The 25,361-nt window shown below is 40.0% G+C and overlaps 1 protein-coding gene across 1 annotated transcript in view; it reads right to left on the bottom strand.

The window, feature by feature from the left end:
* Positions 1-25,361, bottom strand: part of AMPH (amphiphysin) — a 214,946-nt gene that overhangs the window by 49,725 nt on the left and 139,860 nt on the right. The window contains exons 7-12 of the mRNA XM_061414521.1: positions 24,796-24,881; positions 21,133-21,208; positions 20,408-20,490; positions 17,578-17,716; positions 15,893-16,021; positions 3,150-3,266 (exon numbers count right to left, since the gene is read on the bottom strand). Coding sequence (XP_061270505.1) covers positions 3,150-3,266; positions 15,893-16,021; positions 17,578-17,716; positions 20,408-20,490; positions 21,133-21,208; positions 24,796-24,881 — 630 coding nt within the window. The remainder of the gene's footprint in view (positions 1-3,149; positions 3,267-15,892; positions 16,022-17,577; positions 17,717-20,407; positions 20,491-21,132; positions 21,209-24,795; positions 24,882-25,361) is intronic.

Here is a 25,361-nt window from a genome sequence, read left to right as displayed (position 1 = left end):
GACACTGCAGAGATCACAGGGTGAGGTGCTCCGTGAGCAGAAAGAACAGCAATTTAAAACACAGGATCAGGCGATGGGGAAGGGATATCACGTTGAGTCAAGGAGACAGAAGGTAGCAAAATCTAACAGCTCTGTGATTTTTGTCATCCCAGCCTAAGACTTTTCTTCTTCACCAAGGATGAGCTATGTGACTAGAGTTGGATCACAGGTCAATGCTGCAGTGAGGTGACTCAATTACGGCCACTGGGAAGCCAGAGCAGTTTATCACCTGACCCGAGGGAAGAGCAGAAGGGCACATACAGCTTGCCCTGATGGCAGTAATGAATTTCTGCCAGAGACTATGACCTCTGAATATTTAACCCAGGTCATTTTTTGTTGTTTAATTCTGAAAAAAAATCTCTTAGTCTTAAATTCTGTGATTCATGAATTCATTTAACCATGACTTGATAGAAAAGAGATTCCTCTCTTGAGTCAAACTTGCAGCTTGAAATGGTATGGCATCTCATCCCCTGATCATCACAGCATCCACTGTGGAAACTTTCCTCCTGCCACTAACATAGTGAATGTTGGAGAAGGCAGAAGTCCCTTGAATTCTGCTGGCTGTCTATCCAATGAGAAAGCTCTGCCAAGGAGATATTCTGAATGATACGTACATTCACGTTCTACCTTGCTTGATCAACAAGATAGAACCCTCAAACTTGCTGACAATGACCACATTAGCATTTCCCAAAGTGAGTTTTAGGGACCACTCCCATGAATGCTAAGAACGTTTCATTGGAACACATTTCTGAGGTCAAACAAATTTGAGAAACTAATTTAAACAAATCTAAATAGTTTTTTTTTAATTTATGTATTTTAATTAGAGGCTAATTACAAGTGCAGGACTTTTTGCAGCCTTTAATATTCTTGAAAGAAAAGCTATGACCAACCTAGACAGCATATTAAAAAGCAGAGACATTACTTTGCCAACAAAGGTCCATCTAGTCAAAGCTATGCTTTTTCCAGTAGTCATGCATGGATGTGAGAGTTGGACTATAAAGAAAGCTGAGCACTGAAGAATTGATGCTTTTGAACTGTGGTGTTGGAGAAGACTCTTGAGAGTCCCTTGGTCTGCAAGGAGATGAAACCAGTCACTCCTAAAGGAAATCAGTCCTGAAAATTCATTGGAAGGACTGATGCTATAGCTGAAACTCCAATACTTGGGCCAACTGATGTGAAGAACTGACTCACTGGAAAAGACCCTGATGCTGGGAAAGATTGAAGGCAGGAGGAGAAGGGGACGACAGAGGATGAGATGGTTGGATGGCATCACTGACTCGATGGACATGAGTTTGAGCAAGCTCCGGGAGTTGGTGATGAACAGGGAGGCCTGGTGTGCTGTAGTCCATGGGGTTACAAAGAGTCGGACACGACTGAGCAACTGAACTGAACTGAATATTCTAAGGCATGTCATGAATATCCTAAAAGGGAATTTTAATAAAACTTCCTAAAACATTCATCTAAGAAACCCATTTTTTTTTTTTTGCTAAATACCTTTCAGACCAGCATCTAATCTACTCAATCGCCTGCTTTACTGACATCTCAGATTTTTATTGCTTTAATATCACAACATGGAGGCTTGCATAAATCCGATCACATTCTGAACAAAGTGTGGATTAGAGAGATGCTTTATTTACTGGAGGTCACAGTTAGCTGTCTGTGTCCCAGTGATTTACCATCAGGTATCAAGTAGGCCTCAAGACCAAGAAGTTGAGTTGGGTCTCAATATCTAAGTTGAGTTTTGCACTACACTTTGATTAATTAATCTGAAGTTATATTCTAGCATCCTTGGATTTTCCCAGACTCAAATGTGAGGCCCCAACCACATCAAAAATACTGACATAAACAATTTCTGGGTAGCAAATATTTTGAGTTAACTTCCTTCCATTAGCATAGACGACTGTAAAGTAACTATATTCCAGAGAAATTACCCACAGGTCATTTCAGCACCCACTACCAGTATCCCTCTGGACCTTCCCTGGTGGCTCAGACAGTAAAGCGTCTGCTTACAATGTGGGAGACCTGGGTTTGATCCCTGAGTTGGGAAGATCCCCTGGAGAAAGAAATAGCAAACCGCTCCAGTATTCTTGCCTGGAAAATCCCATGGATGGAAGAGCCTGGTAGGCTGCAATCCATGGGGTCACAAAGAGTCAGACACGACTGAGTGACTTCACTTTACTTTTACTTTACCAGTATCCCCCTGACAGACATTATGATCATAATAACTACTGAAATGGGAAGAATGTTGAGAGTGAGGAAGTTGTGGACATGGGTAAGCATGGATAAGCAAGGCTAACTCTGCATCAAGTTATCATCAAGATCATGTAAACATCAGAGAGTGGGACCAATTGAGCGCAGCATTGACATGTATACACTGCCATAGGTAAAACAGACAGCTAGTGGGAAGCTGCTGTATAGCACAGAGAGCTCAGATTGGTGCTCTGTGATGGCCTAGACTGGTGGGATGTGGGGTGGGCATGGAGGGGAGGCTAAAGAGGAAGGGGATTTGTGTATATGTATAGTGATTCACATTGTTGTACAGCAGAAACTAACATAACTTTGTAAAGCAATTATACTCCAATTAAAATAAATAAATTAAAAACAAAGACCACATAGGCATCATGAGTATCAGCATCAAGTTCAGAACTATCAAGACTGAAGAAGATTCCTGTTTGGACAAAATCTCATGGTGATGGCCAAATGACTTAATTTACAAAGTATGAGGAAAAACAGTAGAGAAAACAGTAAGAAGATTAAACCCCAAGCCAAGAGGAAGAGTCTTACTTAGGGAAGTCATAGAATGTATCATCCAAGCCTGGACACTTCAGAGAACAAATGTGGAACTATGGGTAACTCTGAGATGGATGATTCCTGCAAACTGGAATGTGTGTTATCCCAACTCTGTGGGTAGAGAAAGCTAACAGTAGGGGAGGTTGAGAATAATTGACATCGATCAAGTCCTCTCTCTATCCTTCCTTCCCATTAGGATATGTTTGTCAGGTGAAAAGAAATAGTCATGTGAAAGGGAGAGGGATCAGGGAAATGCCTTACTGAGCTTTACTAAAGGTTATAAATTATCAGCCCCAACCATCAAAAAATCCACTTGATACCTGTGACATGGGTGAGTGGGTCACTCCAGCAGAACCTGCAGGGGTCACATCAGGCTTGAAAGGATCAAAGTCCAGATCCAGCAAGGTCTCTTCTTTCTTCACCTCAGGGATTTCATTCTGTTGAAATAAAATAAAGTATGTATGAGCTTGAATCTGATCAGATTTCATGACCTCATCCATGCATAATCCTCGAATTTATTTGATATTCCCAAAGCATGCTTTGATAATTTACCATTTAGTTGGCTCATCCACGGGCTCCCAGAGTTTTATATGATGAGAGGCGGAAATAGCCAACCCTGGCCAAGTTGCTCAGGTACATTGCCCAGGCTCCAATCCTTATTCTTTGTTTAGTTCCAAGTTCAGGCAACAAATAGAATTTTTGAGAAATGTATCCTAAAGCCAGCAAGATCCAAGGAATCTCCTTCTCTGCCAGCTCATAAAACTCAAGTCAAAATTTACAGAGAACCAAGTAAATAAAATGATCTAAGACTTGGAAATGATGTAATCACATCATTTCACTGCTGTGATGCCCCCTGGGAAGCTAAGATTTAAAAAGGAAGGTGTCTTTTATTTCCAATATTCTGGGAGGTGGGTCATAAAGGATCCTGCTGTGATGTATGTCAGAGAATGTTTTGCCTATGTTCTCCTCTAGGAGTTTTATATTTTCTGGTCTTACGTTAGATCTTTAATCCATTTTGAATTTATTTTTGTATATGGTGTTAGAAAGTGCTCTAGTTGCATTCTTTTACAAGTGGTTGACCAGTTTTCCCAGCACCACTTGTTAAAGAGATTGTCTTTAATCCATTGTATATTCTTGCCTCCTTTGTCAAAGATAAGGTGTCCATATGTGCGTGGATTTATCTCTGGGCTTTCTATTTTGTTCCATTGATCTATATTTCTGTCTTTGTGCCAGTACCATACTGTCTTGATGACTGTGGCTTTGTAGTAGAGCCTGAAGTCAGGTAGGTTGATTCCTCCAGTTCCATTCTTCTTTCTCAAGATAGCTTTGGCTATTCGAGGTTTTTCGTATTTCCATACAAATTGTGAAATTATTTGTTCTAGCTCTGTGAAGAATACCGTTGGTAGCTTGATAGGGATTGCATTGAATCTATAAATTGCTTTGGGTAGTATACTAATTTTCACTATACTGATTCTTCCAATCCATGAACATGGTATATTTCTCCATCTATTAGCATCCTCTGTGGCGGATTCATTTTGATATTTGGCAAAACCAATACAATATTGTAAAGTTTAAAAATAAAATAAAATTAAAAAAAAATTTTTTTAAAAGGAAGGTGTCAATATCTATAGTGACCTCATCCCACCTGCCTCTCCCCCATCCCTGGATTCAGTTATCATATCATCCATTCTTCATCCATAATATTGTTTGTCTCAACTGCATTCATGAGGGAATGAAAGAGAGAAAAACATACGCCCCAGTATCCACTGAAAAATGAGCTCCTACACCAATAACATTCTTAGATTAGAAAGAAAGCAAGCCAAAGAGAGAATGAAAGTCTTGCTATAATAATAGCAAAAAATATATAATACTGAACTAATGTTAGTTCATTTATTATAGAAGGTACCTCTGTTCACTACTATACCCACCAATACACATTTATTGTGAGATCAGGATATAGCATGGGCTTGAAGTTGGTCTAACTCGGGCTTGGGCTACACAGGGATGGTCAGCCCTCATAAACTATACCACAGTGGGAGAACTGAGGTCAGTTTCCACATGATTCGAGGTACATGTGTTTGTTATTTGATATAAGCCTCAATATAGACCATCTGTTGCCTAGAAATTGAAAGATAACAACAATGGATATAGTATTATATAAGAATAGAGATGTATGGAGAAAAAAATTTAAGAAACAGGAGTTGTTTTAATTAATGTTGATCATAGATATAAAACTTAGAAATTTAGAAATGTATGAAAACCTTAAGGGCATTACAGATAATACTTTTTTTTTAGGATATCCATACTCACTGTAGGAGGAAATCTGCTTATACATCCTGCATATTGTCTTGAGTTATCTATTCAGTAGCACAGTTATTCTTCATATATACTTTTAAAATTAACACGGATAATGTTCTTCTGAGATCCCTCTTTCTTTAATAATTATAACAACAAAACTGTCAATTGATTCCCTCAGCCCCTATTAAAAATTTGCAGTTTTTTTTTCATCAATTGTATATTGGTACAAATTATATTTTTATGATTTTGCAAACACACATTACACTTAGAATGCTCTAGGCACTGCTCTATGAACTTGATACATCTGAGCAATAACTTGTGTTAATGTACTTTGTTGTCTTTAAAGAATTACTTTACTATCTTCCCCCAAAGCACATTTTATGGGCACCGCTGCTGCTGCTAAGTCACTTCAGTCGTCCAACTCTGTGCGACCCCAGAGACGGCAGCCCACCAGGCTACCCGTCCATGGGATTGATTCTCCAGGCAAGAACACTGGAGTGGGTTGTCATTTCCTTCTCCAATGCGTGAAAGTGAAAAGTGAAAGTGAAGTCGCTCAGTCGTGTCCGACTCTTAGTGACTCCATGGACTGCAGCCTACCAGGCTCCTCCGTCCATGGGATTTTCCAGGCAAGAGTACTGGAGTGGGGTGCCATCGCCTTCTCCGATGGGCACTGCTAATCCTTAAAAAAAATCAAGGACCAGATGGCATCATTTTCCCACTCAGGGATGAGTAGAACAGGCTGTACCAGGTTTTCCACCGTCCTTTGACGCCAATGCTATTCCAGGCTGCTGCAGAGACCTGTTTCCACATCTTAGGGACCCCTGATATCTGCAAGTTCTCCATAAAAATTGAGCCACACAAATATGTCCATCAGTGCCTGAGGAAGAGCCCCTTAAGGAAGCTTAAATGGGAATTTAGAGATCAAGGGTTAAAAAAAAAAAAAATTATACTAAACTGAGATATGCTTTGACTTTGAAATAAATCTGGGTTTGCACCCCAATTTTGCCACTTGCTACATTTCCTGGGCAGTTAATTCAGCTTCTTTGAGCCTCCATCTCTTCATGCACAAAATGAGAGTATAATATCTAGAAAAGATTACCATGAACAATAAATACAACAAATACACTAAACATAGTATTCTGAAAATATTCAAAATGGAAATAGAAGCCTGCTATTAGTAACTGCTATTAGTAACAATGTTGATCTGTGTAAAAGTATTGTCATTAAATATCCACTATACCAGTTTGGCTGCCTTCAAAAGGTGTAACTGGCTACTTTGGGCTTGATATCTATTTGGTTTTGCTTACTTCATCTTGAGAGTTATCCCTTAAGGCACTCATATCAAATAGTAATTTAATAGAGCTACAAAGAGAGTGGGAAAAGGGTTGCCTGTTTATGCATTATCCCTTTATAAAAGAGCACTGAGGTACTCACAGTGCTGTCACTACGTGTCAAAACAGTGACATGTAATTTCCCCTAACATAACAGAAGGGAATTAATCTTTTCTCATTCCTTACACCTGCATCACCACTGGAGTCAATCTGATGAGGTCCCAACATTCTTAAAGCTTTCTGGGAGCTTGATGTCAACTACTGTTTTACCACTGAAAGTCTGAAAGAGGTGACCTGGGATGTGCATCTAAGAAAGGAGACTAGGTGTGGAGACCACAGTGAGGAAAGATACCCAAGGGAAACACTACCAACAATAATAATCCTCTGTGCTATACTTCATGAGGCAGCTTTTGCTGGGGACAGCTGAAGTTTATAATTAAGGTACTGGACTTCTTCCAGTATAGGTGAGCATAATCCTTATGCCGAGCTTTGCCTTGACCTCATGATAGATGGAGTTTACTTCCTTATCCTGTGACTTGGGGGTGACCGTGTGTCATGCTTTGGCCAAGGGATGTTAGTGAACATAATGCAAGCAAAGGATTGAAATGCACTTGAATGGTTGACTTCCTTTTCTCGGATTCCTGCCATTCATGAAAAGTACAAGCTTTGTCCAGCCACCGGCCAAAGAGGATGAGAGACACATGGAGTAGATCTGAGCCCATCATAACTAATCTCTCAACACTAGAGTTAAAGAGAAATTCTTAAAAGTGGCCAGAAAAAAAGACATTTTACTTACAAGGAATGACATAAAAGTAATAGTAGATTTATCATCAGAAATACTGAAAGCAAAAAGATAGTGAATCAATATCTTTGAAGTACTAAGAGGAAGAAGCTAGAATTTTGTGCCTCTTGAAAATATTTTTATACCTGTGATGGATTCATTTTGATATTTGGCAAAACTAATACAATTATGTAAAGTTTAAAAATAAAATAAAATTTAAAAAAAAAAACACAAAAATGAGATGGAGAGTTTTTTCAGGCATGCAAAAGCAGAAAGAATTTATCACCATCAGATCTGCATTAGAATTTGTGTGAAAGAACATTTTTTTAGGCAGAAGAAATGATACCAGATAGAAATACAGATCCACTTAAAGAAATGAAGAGGATCAGGAATAGGAATACGTGGGCAAGTATATATGACTTTGGCTATTATTTAAATCTTCTTAAAAAGTAATTGATTGCTTAAACAAAGATAACAAAGTAATGTGAAATTACTTCACATTAAAAAGTAAACTCAATGACAAAATAGCACAAAAATCAGAAAGGAAGAAATATAAATATACTATTGTAAGGTTTGTATACCATACCCTAAACAGAATACTACTGTTTGAGCGTAGACTGTCACAAGTTATTTATGTCCTAAAGCAACCATTAAAATAACAAAATAGTTAAGTATAGCTAATAAAAAAAATGAGAATAATAAAAATGATAAATTAATTCAAAATAAGGCAGATAAATGAAGAAGAAGGGCTAAAACAGGACAAAAAATGATCAAGGTGCTAGATTTTACTTCACCATATGAACAATCACCTTGAATGAAAATGCTCTAAATAATATAATGAAAGACAGAGACTGTCAGACTGAATTTAAAAAATCAAGACAACTAGACACTGTCTACAGGAAACTAACTTCAAATATGTACACACAAATAGATTAAAAGTAAAAGGAGAGAAAAAGACAAACACACTAACCTAACAAAAAGAAAGCTGGAATAGTTACATTTAACAACAAACAAAGTAGATTTCAAATCAAAGAGTATAAGCAGGGATAAAGAAGGTCATTTCCTGAAATAAAAAGAAGCCAATTCCTAAACATTTGTGCATTCAATTACAGTTTCAAAATTTAAGAAACCAGAGCCAAGAAAACAACAAAATGAAATAGAAATATGCTTAATTTTGCAGAGGAAATTTTGATAGTAGAACAAACAGAAATTAAATAAGGTTATAGAAGATATAGGCAACACTATGACCCAATTTTACCTAATTCACATTAAAAAGCATGCAGATTATGAAGGAAGAACTAATACTATCTTTATTCACATAAGATATGATCACGTATATAGAAAATCCAATGAACTCTACAAAAAGGCTAAAGCTCTAATACTGAGTTTAACAAGATTGCAAGCAACACTTTGCATGTTAGCGTCAACACATAAAAATCAGTTATATTTATATTTAATAGTATAAAAACCCAGAAACTGAACATTTTAAAATACTATGTATAGTAGCACTAAAAGCATGAAATACTTAGGGATAAACACAACAAATGATGTGAAATGCCTGTACACTAAACATAACAAATCATGGCAAAAATAGAGATCTTCATAAAAAGTTATATATATATATATGTATATATATATAGATACATATACTGTATTTATAGGCCAGACAATTCAATATTATTAAGATGTCATTGTTGTTGGTCACTCCCTAAGTCATGTCCAGCTCTCTGCAAACCCATGAACTATAGCACGGCAGGTTCCCCTGTCCTTCATGATCCCCTGGAGCTTGCTCAAATTCATGTCCATTGAGTTTGTGAAGCTATCCAACCATCTCATCCTCTGTCACCCCCTTTTCTTCCTGCCCTCAATCTTTCCCAGCATCAGGGTCTTTTGTAATGGCCAAAGTATTGGAGCTTCAGCATCAGTCCTTCCAACGAATATTAAGACTTTAGTGCTCCCCAAATTGATCTATAGAATCAATGCAATAACCAATCATTTGTACTGGGTTGAATATCATGCCCTCTTAGTCCCCTGTAAAATTCACATCCATCAGGAACCTCTGAATGTGACCTTATTTGGCAACAGGGTCTTTGCAGATGTGATGAAATTAATATAAGGTCACACTGGATTAGGATGGGCCTTAATTCAATGACTGGCGTCCGTATAAGAGGAGGAAATTTTGGATACTCAGACACAAGGACAACGCCATGTGAAGACACAGAGTACAGAGACACACAGGGAAAATGCAGTGTGATGACAGGCAGAGAGTGGGATGCTGGGTCTACACACCAAGGAACACCAAGGATTTCCAGCAACCACCAGAAATTGACAGGCATTTAAGAACCCTCCCCTGGTGCCTTCAGAGGGAGTATGGCTCTGCTGACACTCTGATCTTGGACTTCTAGCCTCAGAACTGCAAGAGAATAAATGCCTGTTGTTTTAAGCCACCCAATTTGTGGTGCTTTATTACAACTGCCCTAGAAATCAAATCCATTGTCCTGGAAGTTTGTAGAAACTTACAAAGTGACTCTAAAATTCATATGGAAACTCAAAGAACCTAGAATAGCCACAACAATTCTGAAAAAGAATAACAAAGTTGAAGGACTAACCCTCTCTGGTTTCAAGACAGTATAAAGAGGCAGTCATCAAGATAGTGCGGTCCTAGCACAAAGGTAGGTAAAAGGATCAAAGGAAAACCACAGAGCCCAGAGACAGAACCATACACAGATGGACAACTCATTTTCCACAAAGGTACAAAGGCAATTAAGTAGAATAAAGCTAGATTCTTCAACTACTGTACCGCCATATGTAAAGAAATAAATTTCAACCCATACTGACTGACTCTGGTGTTGAAAGGCACCGATTTTTTCCTCCAATTTTCATCTTATTCATTCCTTGTCCTCAAAGAATGTTAATGTGTTTACTTTGAAATAAATAGCCACTGAAAGAAGAAGCAGCTGGTCCAGAAATTTGCTACATTGAACTGAATAGCCAGCGTGGTATTTAAAAGCAGGTTACAGATACCCAGGAAGTGAGTGGCGCACATGTAAATAATTTCAGGCTGGCCCCATCAGAACAGGTGAAAAAGAGCCATCTTGTGAATGTATTTTGCAAGCTGAAAATTTTATTTTGATTTGATTTACTAGGCAAGATAGGAAGATTTCATGAACTTAAAATGTAAGATGCAGCCTTACGTAAATAAATAAATACATAGCACTGACTTGATCCCAACAGTCACACAACTTAAAGGCTGTGCTGATATCTTGCTTTTTAGCACAGCAGGGTGACAGGAGGGCTTGGAGGAATAAGCTAGAATGTTCAGAAGATAATCCTTCTGGATTTGTAAATGGGAAAGCTATATCAAAGAGAGAAAATATGCTGAGAATAGATTTAGGCCAAATAGTTGAGGTATCTGCTGTGAAAAAAATCCTCAAACAAGCCATCTTTTCTTCCTCACTGCCAATTGACAGGAAAATAAGCAAGAAGGAACCCTGCTCCCCTAGCCCTGCCTCTCAAGGGGTCCCTGCACTTCTGAGCACCTTCCTTGAAATTTTTTAGGTCGTTCTCTGGTTGTGTATGTGGGGGATGGGGCTTCCCCTGTGGCTCAGTGGTAAAGAATACACCTGCAGTGCAGGAGATGCAGGAGACTCGGATTCTATCCTTGGGTTGGGAAGATCTCCTGGAGGAGGGCATGGTAACCCATCCAGTATTCTTGCCTGTGGAATCCTGTGGACAGAGGACCCTGCTGGGCTACAGTCCATAGGGTCACAAAGAGATGGACACAACTGAAGTGACCGAGTATGCATGCACACACTGGTGGTGGGGACCAGCAGTGCCGTCAGAGCAGAAACCCCTGGGCTAGGATCTGCATGGGCATGGCCCCCGTCTTTCCTCTTTGGAGCACTGTCCCACCCTAACTCCACAGGGAGGGTCCACCAAATGCCCCAGGAATCTGGGACTCATAAACCACCAGATTGTCTTGAAACTTGGTGGCCAGTCCTGCTTCCAAGAAGGTGGCTGGTGAGCAGATTGTTCCTGCTGGCCAGCATGTCATTTCACTCGGGATCCCATGAGAGTGGCCACCAGGATGCTGCTGGTATGCTCATGTCATGTGACTCAGACTGTTTATATGGAGAGCCCCCTGACCACCTGTATGAAAAGCAGTAAGATTTTAACAGGCGATCAAGACCAAAAAACACAATCATGTATATACATATATATGCTGTGCTGTGCTTAGATGCTCAGTCGTGTCCAACTCTTTGTGACCACATGAACTGTAGCCTGCCAGGCTCCTCTGTCCATGGGGATTCTCCAGCAAGAATACTGGAGTGGGTTGCTATGTCCTTCTCCAGGGCATCTTCCCAACACAGGGATAGAACCGGGTCTCCTGCATTGCAGGTGGATTCTTTAATGACTGAGCCACCAGGGAAGCACATACACACATGTGTGTGTGCTTATATACACATATATGTTTACACACACACATATATATGTATATACATGATTGTGTTATTTTGGTCTTGATCTCCTGTTAAAATCATATTTTTTTTTTTGCCACAATTTGGTTTCAAGGGACATAATACCTTTTCAATCTTCCTTTTAAAAATGTTTACCAAATATCCACTTCCTTAGAGTATCTGGTTGGGGGAGAATGAGAGATTACTTGAGAAACTCTGATTTAAAGAAAGTAAATAGGGATTTTGTCACGGAAGTTCTCAGAGCCTGAACATTTTTGCTTTTTCACTGTGAAAAAGCAAAAGGAGATGCAGCCCTCCAAGCCTCCAATGACCAAGGGGATCTCAGGGGACTAGATGGAAAATGCTGTTTTCAAAGAATAATGCAGGTGTGCGCAGACTCACACACACACACACAAAGGATGTCTTTTTTAACTTAAGTCACTAGGAGTTAAAAATAGGGAGAGGTGGGTATGTCCTGTGGCAGGTCCATTTCTGTAAACACAGAACCAAAAAAACAAAATCAGCCTTGTGGTCTAGACAAGCAGGCAAGTCCCTGTACATAGATATGGCTATTTCCAGGGAAGATTTTAGGAAATATACATATTTCCAGAATCCACATGCTACAGTTAAGGTTTAGGCCATTAGAGGGCTCTGTAGACCTGAGGGATTTCTGTTTCCAACCCCAGGACACACTCAAGAGAGAATTATCACTCTGATGAAGCAGGGTGTACGAAATACATCCATTAGAGACAAGGGATGTTTCATTCATTACATCTTGAACTTCTGGGTGGGATTCATACAAATGCTTTTCCTCCCCATTAAGCAAATGATAAAAATAGCAAACTGAGGATGCAAACCTATTTGTTAAATCTAAAATGACTTATTAAACATTTAAAAATATTAAAATAAAACATATATATAAATATATATAGTATATATATATGAAGGAATATATATACTATATATATATATTAAATATATGTATATAAAGGAAATGGTAACCCACTCGAGTAGTCTTGCCTGGGAAATCCCATGGATGGAGGAGCCTGGTAGGCTAAGGTCCTTGGGATCGCGTACAGTTGGACACAACTAAGCGACTAACACACACACACACACACACATGAATCACTTTGCTGTACACCAGAAATTAATACAACACTGTAAATCAAATATACTTTTATAAAGAAAAAATAAATAAAATTAAATAAAGCTAGATTATATCCTTCAATAAGGGAGCAAGCAGACTAAAATATAAATCCTTGCTTTACCCTTGCTCTTAACATGGTGACGTAAGACTCACAGCCACTGAGTCAATGGAAATGCTTCGACTCATTTCCATCATTTTACCCCATCAAATACACTGGGGTTCACCTGCTATAGCCATGTTGGCACTTAGATCCAGAAAAAAAAGATAGAAACCCTTTTCTGCCTCCTCCCCAGATTAAAAGAAAACAATATATATCAAGACAAATCCCCCGAAGTGCACCCCCATAATGTCTCTGGGGGTTACTTCCTTCACGGTCCCCTGGCACACTGGTGGACTTGACCCAGCCAGTAAGTTAGAAAAGGTGCTAGTGGGGGGATGCCTTTCCTTTCCATTCCAACAGCCCGGGAGCCTGAACACAGGCTAGCCAAGCTGGGGCAAGGATGGGGCCGCTATCAGCTGATTGTCACTGCAGTAGCCACAGCTGGAGACATTTCAGGTTTGACAAGTGCCTCCTCACCCTCTCCCCTAACTCTTGATTTTGCTCATCAATCTCTCTCACTCAACAGCACCAGCCAAAGTTAACCCTCTTAGAAGGACTTAGGCACCTCTTCTGGCATCTGTATTTTTTTAAAGTGCTTTGATTCTTTTTCTTCCCCCCACTGTGAAGGACCCTTATGTAAGCCAGCAAACTGCAAATAAAAAAAACACTGTCAAAGAAAGAACATCTTTGAACCCCATCTTTACTTCAGAACTAGTCTTCTTGTTACATTTTCTCTACTTCAGTGGCCTTGGCTGCTACATGGAGATGTCCTTAGCTAAGCACACACGGCTTCTGGGTGACCATATTCTTTATTGGAGATGGAATTGAGAGGATGCTCTTGAGGGGTCCAGGTGACAGCAACTTCAGTAAGGGTCTTATCACTCTAAAACACTCTCACTTTAAAACTAATGAAGCTAAAAACAGAACAAGCTGTTAGAAGTACAAAGGCACAGAACAACTTGGACGTGAAAACTGCTCCAGTTTGGTGCCAAGGCCACGGTGGATGCTGGGTAAGATTATTTGGCTCTAAAACCACTACCCTGGTGGCATCTGTGTATCCACAGATATTACTGGTCCATGCACTGATAAACATGCAATTCCCTTTCCTCAAAGGAGTTGCTGCTGCTGCTGCTAAGTCGCTTCAGTCGTGTCTGACTCCGGGCGACCCCACAGACGGCAGCCCACAAGGCTCCCCGTCCCTGGGATTCTTCAGGCAAGAGTACTGGAGTGGGCTGCCATTGCCTTCTCCCCTCAAAGGAGCTACTAAATCACATTTCAAGCCCTAATAGCTTACCAAATTCAAATCTCCTACAAACAACAGGAGAATGAAAACAATAGCAAATGGCATTGCACTGATCCATGAACACCCTCTAGAGAGAGACGAGACATTATGGCGTACCACTGCACTACTTTTAAGTTTTTATTTTCTGAACCCCCTGTTTTTAGTACATGATTTCTGTTATTGATAGGATGCAATTGTAACTGGGATGTTGGACATAGAGCTGTTATTTGTGTACTCAGGAATTACAATGTTATGTTTGCACCCCTTGCAAAATGTTAAAATTATTTCTGACTGTGAGAATACCAGGAGGAAATGGTATTGGCATGATCTCTGGGGACATTCACTCTTAACAAAGAGATGGCTTTGATGACATGAGGAACAACTAAGTCAAGATTATCCTTGAGGCAAAGGACAACCAAGCTGGGACAGGTGTAGGTATAACATCGAGGGTAGCTATAAATGGGTACACACACCCAGGTGTCTTTGAAACTAGGGGGAACACAGGCATTTACATGCCAAGTCATGTAAATGGATCCATTTACACCTAGTAAAGGTCAAAAGACCTAATATTCACCTCTTTGAATTTTATTTTCCTATTCTCTACTAAGAAGCAATATGAAAAAATAATAAAAGGTGCAAATATGTATTAATATACACCAGGGATTCCCTGGTGGCTCAGAGAGTAAAGAATTTGCCTGCAATGCAGGAGACCTGGGTTTGATCCCTAGGTCAGGAAGATCCCCTGGAGAAAGAAACGGCACCCCACTCCAGTATTCTTGCCTGGAGAATTCTATGGACAGAGGAGCCTGGTGGGCTACAGTCCATGGTGTTGCAGAGTCAGACACAACCGAGTAACTAACATTTAACACTTCTGTATTAATATATATTGATATCACCAAGGTGCTGATAAAGTAACAAAAAAGTGGAAGTGTGACCACCATCAGGGGTTGGTTACATTCATCTGATAAAATATTCTGGTCAAACTTTGATTTTTTTGTAAAAGACAATATTATGACATGAAAAAAAATGCTCAATAAGATTAAACAGAAAAGTCAGGAATATGCAACAATACAATCTGAATTTTGTGCTGCAAAATTTGACATATACTTAGAAAAAATTAAAATAAAATAAACCTCTGGTGGCTCAAATGGTAAAGAATTCACCTGCGATGAGGGAGACCTGAGTTCGATCCCTGGGTTGAGAAGATCCCCTGGAGTGGGGCATGGCAACCCACTCCAGTATTCTTGCCTGGAGGATCCTATGGACAGGGGAGCCTGGCAAGGTTACAATCCATGGAGTTGCACAGAGTCAGACACGACTGAGCGACTAAACACACACAGCACACAAACCTAAATGCACCAGTGGCTATGTCAGAGCGCTATGATTTAAGAGCTTATTAAAATTCTTCACTTTACACTTTTCAGTATTTTCCAACTTTCTATAGTAATGATGCATAGCTCCTAATAATGGAAAGAAGGAGTCTTCTCAAATACTGTACATCTGTCACTTGAGAATCCTTCAGATACATCAGGTAATTAAAGCAAACCTGAATAACAACTAAATTTCACCATTGGCTCTCACATCTGCCACCTTCTCAGAGCTGAGCCCTGAGAGTCCCTCTGCCATGGAGCGTCCATGGACATCCCAGCTCTGTTCCAGGTGCTCACCTGGGAAGGTGTGGTCACACTGATTTCAGGAACAAAGTTGTCCTCGAAGAAACTGATGATGTTCTCCTGCTGTAGCTCCTTCGTTGGGGTGACTTTAGGAAGAGGTGGGACAGGAGGCCCTTTCCTTGTCTAAGAAACATCACACACAAACAAACAGGGTTTAATTCAGTGGAAGATGGCATGGGAGACATGCAGAAATGTCTTGGGAACAGAGCCAGGGGATGAGATTGATCCCTGATTCAAATTCTGGTCTGCACTGAGAAATCAGCCCACCTGATTCAGGCAAAGAATGCCTGCTTGTAGCTATGGTGTGACAAATAATGGTCCAATAAGGAAAATTCAGGCCACAAGACTCCATCCATCTTAACACAAGTGCTATATCACAGCACTGCGGGGCCACGTACCTGTGCCTCTCAAGTTAAAATAAGGCCATGCGTGCGTGTGCTCGGGTTAAGTCGCTCCAGTCGTGTTCGACTGTGTGACCCTATGGACTGTAGCCAGCCATCCTCCTCTGTCTATGGGGATTCTTCAGGCAAGAATACTGAAGTGGGTTGCCATGCCCTCCTCCAGGGGATCTTCCCAACCGAGGGATTTAACCCACGTCTCTTACATCTCCTATATTGGCAGGCAGGTTCTTAACCACTAGTACCACCTAGGAAGCCCAAACTAATGCCATACGTTCTCCAAAGTCAACAGCAAATGATTTCTCACTTCAGCAGCACATTAGAATTCTAGAACTAAAATCTAACAAGATTTCACTAGTCAGTGAGACCACTGTGGGCAGCATACACCTCACTCTGCACTCCAGTATTTTGGAAAGGCAGCTCAGCAGTAAAGAATCTGCCTGCCAATAAAGTCAAGTAAAGATTCAGTCTCCAGTGCAGGAGACTCAGGTTTGATCCCTGGGTCGGGAAGATCCCCCAGAGAAGGGAATGGCAACCCATTCTAGTATTCTCGTCTGGGAAATCCCACGGACAGTGGAGGCTGGCTGGCTACAGTCCATGGGGTCGCACAAGAATCAGACATGACTTTGCGAATAAACAACAAATACGCACTTTAGAGCTCTATCCATTATTCACATCTTTTCGCAACGATCTTTAGTTTCAACCATACACAAGAAAGCTTGAGCTGGATTAGACAGTTTAAGTTTCCCCATAGGAATTTCATTTTCTCCAAAAGAAGGGATAATGAGGGTGGCTGTTTTTCTCTACATTTGCCTTTGCTTGGCCCTTTCTGTTTCTTTCAATCACTTGTTCCATCACTTGCTGAGTGCATGCACAATATGCCACGGGTGATACAAAAAAAAAAAGTGAACTGACATAAACATCATGGCCGTTCTTGCTCCAGGTGTTTAACCTAAAGACTAACAGGAGGGAGGCCATGTGGAGAAGGCAGGATTCAACAGAGCCTTAAAAGTGCAAGATGCTGAGAAGACGAGATCATGAGAGCCTCAGGAAGTTGAGATCATGGAAAGAGATGTCTCAACCCACTGAAGCAGAGGGTATGTGAGGAAACATAAAAATCTGAGTAAAAAAAAGGGAAGTTTATTCCTTAGTGATGATCCCAATGGCCAAGGCTCACACTGAAAACTCTTGTCAATGACTGCGCCCCATGGGCTTATCCCAGGTGGGGTCAGCTCAGCCTGGGTTCTTCCGGTCCACCTCATACATGTGATGTCTTCCTACCTGTGAGGGTGACCGAGGTCGGACTGGTGCAGGAGATGCAGGTGCCAACGTGTGATTGGGACTTGCGGTCGGGCTCGGGATGGGTGAAGCCTCCTCAGGTGGCGAAGGCGTCTTTGCAATACGGAGAGGACCCGAGTCGCTGAATGAACACAGAGGGTAAGCAAGGCGCTCTCTACAGAGTGGTCCTTATTTCTCAGGGGCCTTCCTTCTCACAGAACTCTCAGGCATGACAGGCACTATTGGTTATCTATTCCCTCTTCCTGTTCATCCTGGTTATTAGTAACGGTGATGCAATAACTGGTGCCATTCATTGTCCCTGTCTGCAAGATCCCATTCCTATGTTACCTCCACTGATCACAAGACCCAGTGCATTACTGTCTCCACTTTACACTTAAGTAAAGTGGGGCACAGAGAGGATAAAAAATCCCTAATGTCACTGGAAAATTTCGTGGATCCAAATTCAGGCCTTACTAATTTGAACTCCTATTCTTTCCACTGAGCCAAATAGCTCTGCAAGAATCTTCCAAACATAAGCTGAATTAATTGAACTAATTTCACTTTTGATTTATAAGAGAAACTTGCTATGGCATAATCTATAGCAAAACCTACCCTGCCCCACCAAGTGATAAATTGGCTATTAAAAGGCATCCCCAGGACAATGTTCATTAAGATTTGGTAGGCGTGCTTTCTGATAATATTTAGAAATTAATTCATTGTCTCGCTTTCTACACCTTACAGCACAATAACTCAATTCAGACATGTGCAAACGAATTATGTGATGGATGAGAGTGTGTAATGTTTACTGACAGCCCATCATGCTCCTGGCCCCAGGCCAGATGCTCGTGATCAGCCCAAATGCAATGGTTAATCCACCACTGGGGACACATCCTACTCTCTAAGAATTTCTAAACTCTACAGATTGAAGGAACAGGTCTGTACCCCCAAATAAATGAGCACGTACACAGCAGGAGGGTCTACAGATTCAACAGGCCAAGGGAATGGGTCCCGTGGACAGGACACGGACACACACATGATTGGAACCTTGCCAATCATGGTCTCCCCTGGGAAGCACGGCCACCAATCTATGCCTAATGGAGGCCCCTCTGAGCTCACTCACCACCTCGTTCTGCAGAGGAATGTTGAAAAAAATGAAGAACATTTGTTAAGCAGTCGTGGCCCCATTTTCTCTTCATTGTATCTGATTCAGCAGCAACGAAATTTCCAGATACCTTTTTCCCCCCTCAAAACCTTAAACTTTTTATTTTGTATTGGGGTATAGCAGATAATGGGCTTCCCTTGTGGCTCAGTTGGTAAAATATCTGCCTGCAATGCGGGAGACCTGGGTTCGTTCCCTGGTTTGGGAAGATCCCCTGGAGAAGGGAAAGGTTCCCACTCCAGTATTCTGGCCTGGAGAATTCCATGGACTGAATAGTTCATGGAGTCACAAAGAGTCAGACACAACTGAGCGACTTTCACTTTCACAGCAGATAACGCTGTGGTAGTTTCAGGTGAACTGCGATGCAGCTCAGCCTTACATATACATGCATCCATTGTCCCTTCATCTCTGTATAAGGGAGCCACCTTTCCCCATGTACTTCCTTCCTAAATCACCCAAATGTCATTGTGATATTCCTATTACATTTCGTTCAGTTTGGACACAATAGTTCTGTCCCTTTCCTGTCTTCTTTTAGGCCATGTTCTAAGACAATATACTTAATGCTCACTTAGTATAGCAGCCAGGGTAGGGACTACATGTATAACTAGACCAAATAGCATCAAATGAGAAAATTACCTGTCTCCAGGAGGTTCCAAACACTAATACATGGAGGTGGCAGTGCCTGTGTAAGAGCACTGTGTTTTTATAAATGCATGGGTATGCGGGTATCCATCGATGGATCGAAAATCATAGACTGTCAGGACTGTGTTATTTCCTTACAAGTTGTTTAGTTCAATAGCATATTTTTATTTCTATTGATTTTTTAAATGAGCCCTTTATCCAGAAAGGTTATTGAACTTCCTCCAGGAAGGCAGAGCAAATTAACTGCAGAGTCAGAAAACTGAAATTTGAGTCCTCTGAATTCCAACCCAAGCCTCACTAGCCTGAGTACATAACGCCTGAGAAGGATGGATAAAAGGGATTCCCAAATCATAAGAGTAAGATGCTGTGAATCCAAACCCTGACACTGTAGACTATTCATCTACAGATCACTGAGCCTTTGGTACATCTGACAGGCACACTCAAAATAAAAACAAACCAATGTTCAACAAAACCCAAACAATGAAGTGTTTGCGAGGTCAAGTTAGGAGGGAAGATGATGGTGAGGTCTCACTTACTTCCTTTTGCCTCTCCCAAAAAGGATTCATTAAAGGTATCAACACCAATATATTGGGTTGGCCAAAAAGTTCATAATATATGATGTTATAGAAAAATCCATAATATGGTAATAGAAAGACCTGAACGAGCTTTTTAGCCAACCCAATAAATAACAAGACTAACTGTTGTAGGTTTAGGGAATTCTCTTCCTCTCCAAATAAAGTAACAAGTGCACAACTAGAATTTGTATGCAAGAAGTTGACATTATAGCTGGAAAGCAAAAAGAGGTAGATAGCACTCTGTAGTGACAAAAGTCCATGAGAATATATCTGAAGGCTAAGAGTCAATGTAAAAGCACAGAACTAAGTTCTGGTATCAGCCTCTGGATGGAAAAATTCCTTGATTTTAGATCTTTGTAGGATGAGTAAAAGATGCTGGTATAGGCTGTAGAAATTGCAACAATTTTGGCCTTAAAGGTATACACAGATGAACTTGGCTTTCATGAACATGGCCTACCTGGGAGCTCCTTGAATGGTGAAGGCCTTGTCAGCATGCTGGTCGCCCAGTTTCGTCATCACTTCATACAGTTTGTGGCAAAGCTAGGAAGACAGATGTCACTTGTCTGTTAATTTTAAGTCATTCTGCTGCAAATTCAGGCTACTGCCCCCAGGAAGGAATTATTTATTGAAACATCAAGAAACTTATGATAGCATGGATGGTCTCAGAATAATTTAATGTCTGAATTGGGTCCAATTTAAATGCATGTCAAAACTGTAAGGCCACAAACACAAATTAACATATACGTAAACCAGAATATAGAGGAGAAAACACACACTTATTATTTACATTCATTCTATTAGAGATAAAGTGATACAACCACCCTGTTGAACTAAGAAAATATTACTCAATGACACAAATGCTGACTATCTATTTGGAGACCAATTTTTCCTCAGCCTAAAGACTTGAAAATCCAACTTTAAAAACTGCCTGAAAAAATAAAAAAGATTGTATGATTGTAACAAGTAGGTAGGGGTTCATGAAAGTACAAATTGAACCAGATTTATAGAAACATGTGGTCACTACAAAACAATGTAGAAATATCACTGAGAGTCAAAACACACTATTAAAAGAAACATGAAAGAAAGTAAATTCTTTGCCTAATGTGTGCCATTGCATTTGCTTCCAGAATAAATGTTCATTTACTTTATATTCCATATGGAAAAATAATCATCATTACTCACCACTGCGATTTCCTTATGAAACTTGGCTTCTAGGCTGGAGACATTTTTGAAAGTATTGACATAAAATCCAACTCGTCTACCATGTGGAAATACAAAGAGGAAAGAAGAGAAAGCCCAATCAGCAAAACTGTGTTTTTAATGGCTATTACATATATTAAAAAACAGGTTTTCTTTACATAATTTTGAGTAACACTAGATTAAATAAAAATACTTAACCCAAAGTAGGTCCAACCTTTCCTGATCCGTTAATGAATGGATACCATCTTTTGGTACAGAACACAGTCTTTCCTGATATCTGGTTAATACCCAAAGAAACATTTCTCACACTTTTATGTGCATCAAGATCACTTACAGATTTATTTCCAATCTAATAGGTCTGAGGGGTGTGTGTGTGTGTGTGTGTGTGTGTGTGTGTGTGTGTGTTGCTCAGTTGTGTTCAACTCTGTGTGACCCCATGCACTGTAGCCGCCAGGCTCCTCTGTCATTGGAATTCTTCAGGCAAGAATACTGGAGTGGGTTGTCATTCCCTTTTCCAGGGGATCTTCCCAACCCAGCGATCAAACCCAGGTCTCCTGCACTGCAGGCAAACTCTACCATCTGAGTCACTAGGGAACCTCAGGTCTGTGATGAACTTCTAACAAGTTCTATGTGATGCTGATGCTGCTGGTTCAGAACCAGTGATTCTAGAATCACTGCCCCAAGAATTTGTGTTTTAGATATGTACTTTGTAAAGGTTTTGAGATAGAGAAGTTTATAATGAACATATGCTTCATTCATACTGCTGAGAGAAAGAAGCAGATTTCAAAACAGCATGTGAATGTTCACATTAATACAAACGGCCACACAAGACTAAATACCAAAACTCAGCAGCTTTGGACAGAAACAGCTGAAGGAACTAAGAGAAGAGGGTAGGATGGGCCAGCTGCAAACATCTGCTTGAGAGGACAAACAGGCTGCCATGAAGAAGGATCAGATTTAAATAGAAGGTGGGTGCAGATGGGGAAGGGGGAGGTAGCTGAAGTTGTGATTAGTCATTCAGTCATGTCTGACTCTTTGCAACCTTGTGGACTACAGCCCACCAGGATCCTCTATCCATGGGATTTTTTAGGGCAAATACTGGAGCGGGTTGCCATTTCCTCTTCCAGGGGATCTTCCCGACTCAGGGACTGATCCTGCATCTCCTGTGTTTCCTGTATTGCAAGCGGATTCTTTACCTGCTGAGCCATGGTGGACGCCCAGCTGAAACTGATTGGTGGTTATTGTTTTATTTGCACCGATTTTTCACTATACTAAACAAAACCCTAATGAAGATCTATGAAATTAACTCTGTGTCCAGCTTACTGTTTCCTCAGAATAAGCTTCTTGACTGTAAACGCTGGGTGAAAGGTACAGAGAAAAGCAGCTTTGACGGGTGCTGCTGACCCACTTCCCTATGCAGGCACCTTCTAGGCCCTTGACACAAAACTTTTGTAAATATGCTGGGAAAAAGCTAGCATCTCACCTGCTTTTAAATTATCTTCCATTAATGAAAGCTGAGTTAATCCTCTTTTGTTCCTTTATCTATTGCCCATTTGAATTTGCTTGTTTATTTCTTAGAGCTTGTTTTATTCTTATTATTCATACAGAATTTTCTATTAAAAGCACTGAACCTTGAATACATTTAGCAAAAACAAGAATCCCCATTCTTCTATCTTTAAATTGCTTCCTGATACACAGCTTGTTTATTCCAATGATTATTTAGGAAAATAATTGGCACAGTACTAGTAAGAAACACCTTATTTAGAATGACTAGACAAACATCTATGATTTTCTACGATTTTATTTCCTTTGAGAACTCAGAAATCAAATCAACAAGGATGTATTTAATTTAAAAAAAAACATGTTCAGTAGTTTTGATGCCACTTATCATATACTGATTCTTATTTATGAAATCAGAGATTCTATCAAAGCAGGAACTGCCTTTGGCTAGTTCACAAGAACAGACTCAGCACCTAATAGCAGTTGGCACAGAACAGGCGATGCAGTAAATATTCCATGAATGAATGAGCGAACGGATAAGCAGATTAACAAACTAGTGAATGAACAAATCTGGCGCTCATTCTACTGGAAGAACACATTCTGACTATAACCTTGACTTACAAAAAACTGGTGTTGTCAGCAGTAAAATATACACCCACAAAGAGTACCAGGCTCTGAATTGTGATATTATCTGCTGTCAGGTACTCTGATAATATCAGCTATAAAATGAGGATTCATTTCACAAGCTCTTCATCAACAAGGGACTCTGAGACATTACCATTTCCCCAAAGTACTTGTCTGAGGCATCCTCAGGGCCCTTCTGGTTAGCTGTTAAGACCAACTTAATTTCTTCATTAAGAGGTTTCTTTGTTCTTGGAAACCATGGAAAGGCTTAACAGCTGAGCCTACTGCAGTCCCAGAATGCAGGCCAGGACACTCTCCCCTAGCCCCAGTGAGCTGGTCACTGCTTCCCCCTGAGCCTCCTTCAATGGAAGAAGCATGTTCTGTCTATGAGTCTGTTTTACACATATGTTCATTTTTGCCATATTTTAGATTCTACATTTAAGTGATATCATATGGTATTTGTCTTTCTCACTTACTTCACTTAGTATGATAATCTCTAGGTATACCTATGTTGCTGCAATTTTGCATTATTTTGTTCTTTTATGGCTGAGTAGTATTCCATTGTATACATATACCATATCTTTACCCATTCCTCTGTTGATGGACATTCAGGTTGTTTCCATGTCTTAGCTATTGTGAATAGTGCAGCTATGAACATAGGGGTGCATGTATCTTTTTGAATTATAGTTCTGTCCAGGTATATTCCCAGGAGTGGGACTGCTGGATCATATAGTAAGTCTATTTTTAATTTTTTGAGGGATCTCCATGCTGTTTTCCACAGTGGCTGCATCAATTTACAATCTCACCAATAGTGTAGGAGGATTCCCTGACCTCCACATCCTAACCAAGATTTGGAATTGTACTTAAAGCAGTGTTGCATGACAAGCACAATCCTGTTTATTCAGGGTGGTAGCATGGGTGTGCTGATGAAAACTGAGACATAAGGCCCCACTTCACCCAACAACTTCTTGGTTCTACCACTAAATGGGAAAACTGAAGTTAGTGTAATGAGAAATGCAGAGTACCCATAAAAAAGAATATTTCATTTATAAAATAAGAATGAAGCTCAGATTAACAGGTGAGAGCTGACAGTAGAGGTTTCACACAAAAGACAGAGACTAGATGACCCCTTGAAATAAAATGTTCTTCCAAGGGTTAAAAATTTATCCTTTAAATTTCAAGGTTAAGGATAGTTCTCCTAATGCCTCTAAATGAGATTTGTATCTCTACTTGAAATAAAAGTCTAAAACAGTGTTGTCCAATGTGGTAGCTAACAAAATTGGGTTATTTAAATTTAAACGAATTAAAACAAAATAACATATATTTAAAATTCAGTTCCCAGGTCATACTAAACATATTCCAAGTGTTCAAGGTGAACCACATGTGGTTAGAAGCTACCATATGGTAAATTACAGATTATTGAACACTTCTACTGGACAGTGAGTGCTAACTCATCACAGGAAATAAGACAAGTAATATTCACTATTCCTGAACTTATAACATATACAGAACCATCTTTACCTTGACCACAATGATGGTAACTCTTCTTGTAAGTCAACGTTAAACTCTTCAAATACTTTCTGTGCTTTCTGAAATTCCTCTTCTGCCTAGAAATAACACATAACATGTTTACACTGAAAACATCACAGGCATACCACACTTCTAGACACAACAACATTTAATATAAAATAGAAATAGCTTTATGGCATCCTGGAACATTTTGGAAAGGAGAGAAATCTGGTTAAAATCCACATGATCATTTTCAATAAAAGTGAAATGTTAAGTCTTATTGAAAAAGGAAAATGTGATGGATTACAATGGTTGCTCTTGCAGTCTCTGGCAGATTCATTCATTCTTCAAAATTGCGTGAAGTGCCTGTCACATACACTGTTACATACTCTGCTAGGGATACTGGGTCAGGATGCTTCCCAAGAAATTCCCTGTCTAGTGGGAAGTCTAAGTAACTACACTACAAGAGAGGGCTTATAAGCTATTATGGAGCATGCCATTAAGAAAGATAGTGCAAGAATTAGAGAAGACTCCATGGAAAAGGTGATATTTTAACTTGATACTGAATCTTGAAGAGT

The sequence above is a fragment of the Bos javanicus genome, chromosome 4 (assembly GCF_032452875.1).
Source record: "Bos javanicus breed banteng chromosome 4, ARS-OSU_banteng_1.0, whole genome shotgun sequence".
Classification (NCBI taxonomy): Eukaryota; Metazoa; Chordata; class Mammalia; order Artiodactyla; family Bovidae; genus Bos; species Bos javanicus.
This window is presented reverse-complemented; position numbering and strand designations above follow the sequence as displayed.